General features: G+C 35.6%; 1 protein-coding gene across 2 annotated transcripts in view; it reads left to right on the top strand.

Moving 5' to 3' along the window:
- The first annotated feature begins 1,110 nt into the window (after nucleotides 1–1,110).
- The window catches only part of LOC140778370 (histone-lysine N-methyltransferase ATXR7), a 32,931-nt gene continuing 23,380 nt past the window's right edge, over nucleotides 1,111–10,661 (top strand). The window contains exons 1-9 of one of the 2 annotated variants that reach the window (XM_073123045.1): nucleotides 1,111–1,450; nucleotides 1,804–1,880; nucleotides 1,958–2,031; nucleotides 4,549–5,068; nucleotides 5,265–5,387; nucleotides 5,671–5,970; nucleotides 8,716–8,976; nucleotides 9,985–10,075; nucleotides 10,164–10,540. In XM_073123045.1, the coding sequence (XP_072979146.1) occupies nucleotides 1,976–2,031; nucleotides 4,549–5,068; nucleotides 5,265–5,387; nucleotides 5,671–5,970; nucleotides 8,716–8,976; nucleotides 9,985–10,075; nucleotides 10,164–10,540 (1,728 nt within the window). In that variant the 5' untranslated portion in view covers nucleotides 1,111–1,450; nucleotides 1,804–1,880; nucleotides 1,958–1,975. Of the gene's footprint in view, nucleotides 1,451–1,803; nucleotides 1,881–1,957; nucleotides 2,032–4,548; nucleotides 5,069–5,264; nucleotides 5,388–5,670; nucleotides 5,971–8,715; nucleotides 8,977–9,978; nucleotides 10,076–10,163; nucleotides 10,541–10,661 lie in introns of both variants that reach the window. The other variant, XM_073123046.1, reaches the window with a different exon arrangement.

The raw sequence follows: 10,661 nt of genomic DNA, 5'->3' as shown, positions 1-10,661 counted from the left end.
AAATCTCCACTTCCTTGCATTAGTTAATGTCATCTTTAGTTATAACATCTCTTTCTCTTCATTTCCCTTTCTGCTGGGGAAAGGTAAAGAGAAAAATGAGATAACTAAATTACGTTAAGTAAATTTTGAGGTGGAGAACCATCACGGTCGAAAGGTCATTTAATGGGCTAAAGTTGAAGTGGTCCACTGTACCGCGAAAACGACCGATTGATGACAAAATCAACCGGTCATTTTCACAACTAAGCCCAATTCAAGCCCAACAGTGGAGAATCTGATGTCTATCCGATTTTTTTTTTTTGTCGAGGGCCGAGAAGAGCGAGGAGGACCTTTACTGTTCAAACAGGAAGACCCTAAACAAACTTTCGCTTCGAACAGGGCAATAGAGTTGGGTTGGGCTAACTTTATGGGCCATTTATTGTTCACCCAGTAAATCACGTTATTTTTCTTGAACGATTCAAGTGCAACAGCAACCCTCAGGTAACAGAACTACTAAGCGATGAGAAATATTGTACTACTTCTTGGGTAAGCAGGTGATCCTGTGTGGAAGTTGATTAAAAGGACCGGGGAAGGATCTAAATTGGTAATACACACAAAATTATTGATAATACTATAGCGGATCTGTGGATGTACAAGGAAAAAAAAAATAGAAAGAGAAGCGAATGGATCCAGAAAGGCCCAGTTACTTATTCTTAGCCAATTAACTAGATCCTGTGCTTATATACGTGTGTAGAAAGATAAAAATGTTTGATATAGACCAAGTGATGATGTGTTTGTTACCTTTATAGTTCAGTACGTCACCTTGCATGGGATTATAGGAAAAAACACTCCAAGATAGAAGACACGATACGCACATAGGGGCACAAGCCACAAGCCACAAGCCACAAGCCACAAGCCACAAGCCACAAGCTCGTGTAGTACAGTAGTAGTAGTAGCTGCAGTAGTGAGTCAGAAATAAAGGTTCGGAAGAGAGGCCTCATCTCAGCCGTCCATCTGATAGTGCCGTTTCTTCTTATCGGACGGGTAAGTTACCGACGCCACGCTACAGAAGGAGCCATGAAGGCCTGACGTACTTTCCGTCCATGTGCGATGTGTCCGATACCAAGATTCACACTCCCAGAGAGAGGAAATAAATGCGCTTTTAGAAATCCCACCTCCTCTTCCGTTACTTCTTCCCCTTTCTACCATCTTTTTTTCTCACGCGTATCTCGCTTCGCTTCGTCCCTCCTCTCGTACCTCATAGCTAGCGTCGCCCCCACCCCTCCTTCCTCTTCCTTCTCCGTAGCGTCTCATCTCTTCTCATCTCATCCTCCTCCTCCTCCTCTGTAAAACCCTAGAGTAGCTAGATTCTTGTCGATTTACCCCGTCATCTCGGAAGCAGAGCAAGATCGTGGTCTGATCTTCCCTTCTCCCTCATGAATCCTCGACGGCCCGTTCACCCCCCGCGGACTTGGTGAGACATTTTTCTCCATCTTTCGCTTGTTTTCATATAATCCATGCCTCGTTTAGGAATCTAAGAAAATATTCCAAGAAAAGCACACAGATCGCGTATGGATCAATAAAGTTTATTTTCTCTTATATGCCTTATTACTTTCTAGAAATCTCGCGAAGCATGCTTGATCGATATCTATTATTTTATTGTGAAATCTCGCCGAACAAGTTGGAATTAGGGTTTTCTGCCAATGATTACTTCCTTTCTCCCTCTGTTTTGATGCTTCTTACGTAGATAACTGTGTTTTATGTCTGGTGTAATAAGATGCCAAGTCACGTCTTACCTCCACTTCTGTCACCATCCTCTCTATTCAGGGTGTACGATCTTCCAAGATTATCGTGCCTCATGCCTTCTTTGTAGTCATGTTAGATGGTGGATCCTTGTGCTCACGGTTTGTTTAGAATAACTGCCGAGATCGTTTTGTTCATAACATTTTCTTTACGTATTTATGATAATTGTCTTGATCAGAGCGTGATCACAAAGGCCATGGCTTGCATGCAAGATCTTTTCGTTATCACGGAAAATTCTTTTGCTTCTTTTGGGTACGTAAAATCAGCTATTGTCGTATTCATTGTCGTACCTGTCAATGTAATTTACCTCTATTCAGGGTGTAAGATTGTCCAAGATGATCATGCCTCATGTCTTCTTTCTACTCATGTTTGATGGTGGCTCCTGTGCTCTTGGTTTGTGTAAAATAACTACAGAGACGGTTGTATTCAGAATATTTTTATTGCATATTTATGATAATTGTTTGGATCAGGGTGTGATCCTGAAGGTTGAGTAACTCATGCATAGGCTTGCATGCAGGATGTGTTTATTATCATGGACAATTCTCTCTCTCTCTCTCTCTCTTTTTTGGGTACATAAAAGTCAGTTCTTGTCGTATTCACCGTTGTACCTGTCAATGTAATTTCTATCATTATTGGAGCGTAACTTGCACATACTGTCAAAGGGACCCATTTAAAGTTCAATATGATTCAATGAAATTGCTATCATGTTAGTCAACCCATTGCCAGTAACTTGCGCATAGATGTAAACTCAGCCTTGAGAACTATCTAAGCATGCTGTTATAATTGTTAACCATTTCATGGTTTTAATTGATGATATTAGGGGATTCACTAGGTGCCGAAACCTGCCAGAAGAGGTAAACACATCATTTTGTATACTTTTACTTATTTCCTTGTTTGTTTTCAATAGGCAAATGGTGGATACAAGCGTATGCAGGCAATATGAATTTTTTGTTCTTCTTTTACTTTCCTTAAATCACTCACAATTCTTTTTAGTGCTCTCAGTAGTTTTGTATACTCTTTTTAGCACTTCGTTGCCTTCTATTATGCTCGTAAAACAATTAGTCTGTGCATAAGTTAAATGACACTCAGTAACCTGACACAAGATGAGAAAGATAATTTTGATGCACTGCATTTCAGTCTAGACGTGCGCGTAGATGGCTACTAGCTTACCACATAGGCCATCTATGGTTTTGATACTTGGCTTTGCCAAAACACATTGTAAGCTATGTTTTTATCAAATTCTTATAAGGCCATCTGTCTTCTGGTGAGGTGCCCGACTTGCTAATTCTTTTTATGATGGATTAATTTAAAACAGAGATGCATCTATCTATTCTATTGTATGTGTGCTTTTATTTGCTTTCCTTTTAGTGGAGAGCTGGATTAACTTCTGAAACAACATCTTAGATATTTCCTTTGCAAAACTCTTTCATGTATAAGGTGGTTGAAAGAAAATGTGCACTTGTAACTATATCCTGAAGATTGACCACGTCTGATTCTTTAAATTGGGGTCCTGCATTATATAACGCTGAAACCATCTTTTTCCTTTATGCTTACTTGTATCTATTTGAGCATGCAACTTCATATTTCTTCATTATACTTCAGTATGAAAAACCTTATCTGGCTTTGATACTTTCCTTTTTTCTGCCTCTATTTATGCTATCATGATCATAATTGTTATCCGGCAACACTTAAGATTCCCATCGTCTCTCTGCCCATCCATGATATAAATATGTTTATGTATATATGCCTGTATGGAATCTTGCATGAAGATATGCCAATGTGTGTTTGTGCATTCAACTAGTACTTCTGTTGTCATCCTTGTATATTATCATTTTTGGTTGATATCACTTAGTGAAGGTGCCTAATTTTGCTTTTGTTGTTGACTTATCTGCATGCATGTCAGATGTCAGCATTCTACTATTCATGTGATAAATGGGTTAATTATTTTTCATAAAACATGTGCATGTGCTTTGGTTATTGACATTTGCACGCATGTCAGATGTTAGTATTCTACTATTCAAGTGATAAATAAATAAATAAATTTTTCATAAAACATGTCTATGTGGAACATCATAGTTGTTTATTCAGAGGCCAGTGTTTTACTTTTCCATTTATGCTGTCCTTAATGAAATTGTCCATTCATACAGGGAATGAAAGAAAAGATTTTGCATCTTATGTCTTATGAATAGCATAACCCTTCTCTTAACATTCAAAGTTCTTTCTCTTACTTTCTCCCTTTATGCTTTTCTTTAAATTTGTATTTCTCAGTGTTACTCTATGACTTCAAAATTTGTGCATTTTAATTAAAAGGACATAAGGCTTTGCTTCATAAAGGTGTAGCTTCAAACATGTGGACTATGTAACTAAAGGTAGAAAATAGGAGGTGTTTAACCTGAAATGCATAAGATCCTAGGCTTCCGTGCAAGTTCATTGCTGTTCAGGTAAGCTATAAACAATGGCTACCTCAATGGTTTCTTTTATTTATTACAAATTATTGCTCTAAATTTGATTTTATTAGAATAATTTTGTTGATGACTGCAAGTTAGCAATTAAAGGATGTGTTTAGACCTGTTTTTCCAGGATGTAAGCTTTCACAGCCTTTGATTGTCATTCTGAAGAATGCATATCCAAATTTTGAATTCAACTTTTAGTTTCTGTCTTTCTGGTCATTCAAACACTTTATGCTTTGTTTTCTTTTTCCTTTTCTGCTCCTTCCTCTTAACTATTTGTGTTTGCATGTTCTAATTTCATTTGGAATTATCTGATCAGTTTTTCAGATGAGTCTAATCAGCCATCTAGTATCCCAATGGACACAACCAGCTCATATGTTGCAAGGATAGGAAATTTTCAGTCCACAGGTAGGAACTGTGAGAGGTGGCGGCGATACACAGTGAGTAGTAAAGGAGGCCAGGACAGAAGTGGTGGTCGATATTCTCAGTTCTTTCCTCGGGATGGATGTACATACATTAACAAGCATGGCCAGTATTGTGGGCCTTACTTCCCGAAACAGCTATTTGAGGGTTTATCTACTGGGTTTCTGCCTGAAGATCTTCCAAATTGTCCTATGGTAGATGAGAATCATAGACCTTTGAAATTTTTAAGGCAATTCCATAGTGAACGTGTTGCTTCTTCGACTTCAAAGCAGAATGAATCAAGTCAGGCTTCCAGCCATTGGACTGAATTCTCTGAACAGGGGTATCTTGTTGACAATTCACTTTTACTTCTGAAACAACAAATACGATCCGAACATGATGATGCTTATGGAGCTAAAGGTTTGAAACTGCAAAATGTAAGCACAAATATTATCTTAAACAATCTGCTAGTGGTTACAGATATATGCTGTTCTTTGCTGGTAAATGGATACTTTTTTTGTATTTTCAGCATTGTTATTAAACCTGTTAATATTCTAATGCCCATTTCTTAACTGCTAGAATGTTCTTATACTTGTTAACATTAATTTGATTAGTGAATTTTTTTTGAATCAGTCATCATCAGGCGAAGAGTTGTGCTGGATTTTTCATGACGAGAAAGGTAGAAGACATGGACCACATTCTCTTGCAGAACTTCGTTTTTGGCATCATAACAGTTATCTTCGTGATTCCTTGATGGTAAGAAAATATTAATCGATTTTGAGAGGCATGATAGGAATAGGATATTGTTCTTTTCTTAAAAGGTACATTGTTCATGCCTGCCTCTTAGCTCTTTCCAACTAAATTTTTTTCCTTTTCTTTTCTCTTTTCTTAAAAGTTACATTGTTCATGCCTGCCTCTTAGCTCTTTCCAACTGAAAGTTTTTCCTTTTATTTTTTCAAGATGACAGTTCATATTTTAATTGTTCTACGTTCTACCTTCTACCTTCTATCTAATCTCGTAATATTTCATATTTCTGCAGATATACCATGTGAATAACAAGTTTGGCCCAATTACTCTTGCAATGTTGATTGATCTATGGGGCAGAGGCATGCAGAGTACATCCAGAGCTTCCCTAAAATCTGGGGTTACCAGATTTTATAATGATTCTTTAATTAGTTCCATAAATACCATATCTCAAGATATCTCTTTTCAGCTGCATTCTGCAATAATGAAATCTGCTCGTCGGGTGTTAATTGATGAAATTATCAGTAACATCACGCCTGAGATTTTTGGCTCAAAGATGGCCCAGAAGAAACTTAGGCTAGGACTCAGTACTGAGGTGAGATAGATAAGATGTTAAATATTATGAAAGAAAAGTTTCTGTTATTATGATTTTTTTATATTGAGTTTTTCTGGTTTTGCTATCTAATTTTCTACACTAAAATTATGATTGTGAGTCTTGTTTAGTAGCAAAAAAGGTCGTTTATTTCCTCTTTCCTGTTACATGAAGTAAACCGCTATGTTTTTTTATTATCAGTCTTTGTCTTGTTGACTCTCTTTGTGTTACATATTTTCATCTACTTATAGTTTTCTGAGTGGTTCTCAAGTCAGAAACTTCTCTTAGTGAGATGAAGTTTCCACCTGTGTTTGAACATGGAGTGAGAAGTGTAGATATTTCTTCCTACTCCCTATTAACTTCAAAAATTAGTTTTGCTGCAGATCAAGTGAAGACAAAGCATATTAGTGTAGCACCAATATATTTTCTGGTGCCTTAAGTGATATATGGCAAGATGTGGAAAGTACACTATTTGTGTTAGTAAAAGCTTCTGTTTTTGAATATTTTGCATATATTAAAGAGAAACAGAGAAGTCTATTATGCTTGGCAGCAGAGATGGCAGTGCTGATGGAAGGCACTTGAAATGGATTGTGCTAGTGGCACAGACCCGTGCTGGGCTGTGCCGACTTGTGTCGACTTGCACTGTCATGCCGACCTATGCCTATCGACATTGGTTTTTTATTATTTCTTTTTACACTTTAAAAATTAGTTAGGGTGTACAAATGATAGATGTAGCTCAATTTTTGCTAGATCTATTATTTCTAAGCATCTTTCTACATATAGCATTTTGCTGCCAGATCTATAGAAAATACTCTTTAAATACAGAATCGAAGCGATAACTTTATTCCCCCCAAAAATTCTCCTAAATTTAAAAATAATTCAAAATTAATATGTTAAATCTATTCAAAATGGATCAAAATTGGTACATTATATTAACTCTATCTAAGTTGATTTTAACTCAAATTTTATAATTTTTAGCTAAAGTTTTATTATTATTATATTTTCTTTAAATTTTAAAAAATATAAAATTAATATGTCGAATTCTTTCAAATTGAGTCAAAATTGATATAGGAACATGTTATATTAACTATGTATTATGTTTAATTAGATATTGATTTATTTATTAGGGAATTTTATAAATCACACCCTATATTTTTTTAATTTTATAATTCACACTCCGTCTTTAAGTATTTTGTAACCCGCCCACTCATTTTCTTCTATAATTTTTATTTAATATCTTGATGTTATTTTGACTAACTGATATTAATCAAAGTACTCACACCTCTATACTATTTTTCTCTACCCCTCCATCATCTTCTTTTATCTTTTCCCAACCACCTTCTCCCGTAGTCGCCACTGCCACTATCTTTCCTCATCTCTCCCATTTTTTTTTTTTCTTTCTTTTCCCTCATCTTATACCAATTTTATAGGAAAGATGAGAGAGAATGAGAGGATGAAGGAGAGTAAGGTGTATCGGGTATTTTATAAAATATTTAGTATATTATATCTGAATATTCCTTTGCTGATATCATTCATGTTAATTTAGGGTGTTAAATATAAATTATAGAAAAAAGAAGAGTTGGGCTACAAAATTCTTAAAGACGTAGTGTGAATTATAAAATAGGTAAAATATAGGGTGTGATTTGTAAAATTTCATAACTGTAAAATTTCTATCAAAATGAATGTATTTAATCATATTATGTGTTGAATAATGTTTCTATTTGGCTATTACTATATCTTTAGTAAAATAAGCAATTTACAAAAATAATGTAAGAATAAATACTCTGATGTATGCTTAAATACATATATTTAAACAAAAAATTAATGATAGTAATATCAAAGACATTAAAAATATCTCTAAACACCTTTAAAATTTTATTAGATGTGTGCCAGAGGCATGCCATTACATGCCAATACGTGTCAGTGGCATGCAGGGGCGTGCGAATGCATGTTAGTGGCACGCAGGGTTTTGTTGATCAGCACGTCCCGTGTCGTTCAGTGACAAAGATTGGGGCGGCACGTACCTTCGGCATAACCATCCCTACTTGGCAATAGAAAATAATGTAAATAAGATAACTTTTACCAATGAGTCATACTTGCCATGTTTGCTCTTCTAGCATATGATCTTTTAGTTTTAACATTTCTTCCTTTTATCGAATATTGTTGGAGAGATAAAGCTACATCAATTATTATCTGGACATCACCTGTTTTTGCCGTTTGATCTGTCACTTAGCTAAACATTTTCTCGTTCCTCCTTTTATTGTTTTATTTGATTAGCAATGGGTTGTTTAAATCTGAAATTCTATATGCCTCTATTCTTTTCAGCATTCTTTTATTCAACTTTGAAAATTTCATCTATCCGTAGTCTGCATGTTGTTGTTAGTGCTCTGAACTTGTACAGTTATCTGAGCTCTGCCCATTTACTCTATAACAAAATTTCTACAGTTCCCCTAGGCTATTGACAACTTTTGACTCGGGAGACAAGAGAGTGGGCTTACTAATGCCACTCTTTTTGTGCTCGCTTGTCTTGTCTAGACAGACTCAAAACCTTTTCAGTTTAAATCTTCAGTATGTTGCCTACTTGCCGCATAAATAGAATAAAATATATCAAATGTGGTATTTATGGAAGTTGACACTCTATTCTTTGAGGGTTTCCTAGAATTTTGGTTGTAAATAGTAATTTAATATGCATCATTTTACTACATTAATCTAAAATATAGCATGATTGGAATTTAATTTTAATTGCAGGAAATAATTGATGTTAGTGATTATCATCATCCACCAAAACTGCCCTGCTCTATTGAGATGGTTACATATAAAGTGAAGACTAAGATTCATAGCGTATCACGTGCTAATTTATTTTCTGGCGCCATTGCTGATATTCGGAAAAATGTGGAGAATGCGCTATATGTATCAGCAAAAGATTCTTTGTTTGAATATTTCGAGAGTGTTATCAAAGAAGAACTTACAAATATTTTATGCTTGGCAGTAGAAAATATTCCAAATAAGGTCAGTTTTTCCAACAAAACAGTATGTTTGTTAACCATGGCTACTTCTGGCATATGACCGTTTACTTAAAGCTTTTCTTCTTTATTAAATCTTTCTTGTTGAAGATATAGAGTTGCATCAATTCTTATCTAAACATCACTTTTGATTATTGTGGTAATTGCCACTCATCTGAACTTTTCCTTCCGCTTCTTTTTTTAGCCTTATGTCAGTGGTTTAATACCTAATTGTTTATATATCAATTCATATGCAAATTTATTTTCTACATTGTTTGATACTGTGATTTAACTATGAAATCTCATATATCTTAACTGTGCATGCTCTTTTCATGCTATTTCCTTAAATTTTGCAATTTCTAGAAAAGTTGACTTTCGAAGAAAGAAAATTGGCGTGCATACTCCCCAGTATGATAAAATAGATGATTTATAGAGTTAAACAGAACCAATTGCAGTGTAATAGTGATAATGTCTTCTATTCAATTGCTTTGATATTTGAGGTTTACTATATGTGCTTGCCTGTCTTTGTTTACATGGAGTCAAAATCTTGTTAATTGCATTCTTACAGGGTGTCCTCTGCTTCACTTGGATATGTTGCCTGTTTTCTGCATAAGTGGACTATGTAATATGCTAAAACATTTGCTAGCTATGGAAACTGACATAGTTGTGCCACAGTCCATAAAGCTTATCTATTTGCTTGTATATAGGGCCTGTTTCTTTGGATGAGCTTGCAGATATTGCACTTATTGCTCTGGAAGAGAAACCAGCACAAGCAGCAATTTTAGATTCATACCTCTTTTCTTTCCCACTGAAGGTTGAGAAACCGTGTTTTGACATCTACTCAATTTGACAGCTTGTCAAAATACAGTATATGTATCTAGATTGGTACATGGAGATTGAAGAGACTACTTTATGGAATTCATATAAAATATTTTCAGATTATGTTCACTTAGAAATGCAGGTTTCAATACATCAAACCAAACTGAGAATGATTGAATATTTCTTCTAGTTGCAGGAGAACTGTCCTACATTAAGTGGATACAATCATCCAAGAGAAATGCCCTGTCCCATTGTAATGGTTACTGGTGAAGTGCTGCAGTCTCATGGTAATATTTTTCATATCTCCCCTGATATTTGTCTAACTAGAGGGTAGACTTCAATTGATCCCCATTGTCCCTTCCACTTTCTGTCCAGTGGCACCAGGTTCTTTCTCTACCAGTTATGCGAGTTCCTTTGAAAGGTTGGGTATACCCATTTCAACTGGGTGCCATAATGAATATAATGAAGAACCACCTCCTCCTGGGTCAGAGGAGTCATCTGTCTCTATGATCGTAGTTGAGGAAACAAATTTTCGACCTTTACAGTCAGATGAGCTTACTCCACCAACAACAAAGTATGCAACCTTGGCATTTTGCCGGCAGAAGCTACATGATGAAGTTCTCAGTGAGTGGATTTCTCTTCTTTTTGATGATATTTATAAATGCATTGCCCTATGGAATGTTTCGGGAAACCATGATTCTAGTGTGCATCATCTAACCAGCAACAGGTGGAACCTGAATAACTCACTTGAGGTATGGTTTTCAAGCTTTTGCTGTTTGGGATTTTACATAAAATGCCTTCCACTTCTTATCATGTTATTCACATTATTGCTAATGAGGAGTATTCTTATTTTGACCTTTACCAATCTAGTTT

The sequence above is a fragment of the Typha angustifolia genome, chromosome 15 (genome assembly GCF_048772165.1).
Source record: "Typha angustifolia cultivar Huaian chromosome 15, ASM4877216v1, whole genome shotgun sequence".
Lineage (NCBI taxonomy): Eukaryota > Viridiplantae > Streptophyta > Magnoliopsida > Poales > Typhaceae > Typha > Typha angustifolia.
Note: the sequence above shows the minus strand (reverse complement) of the source record. Positions and strands in the feature narration are given on the sequence as shown.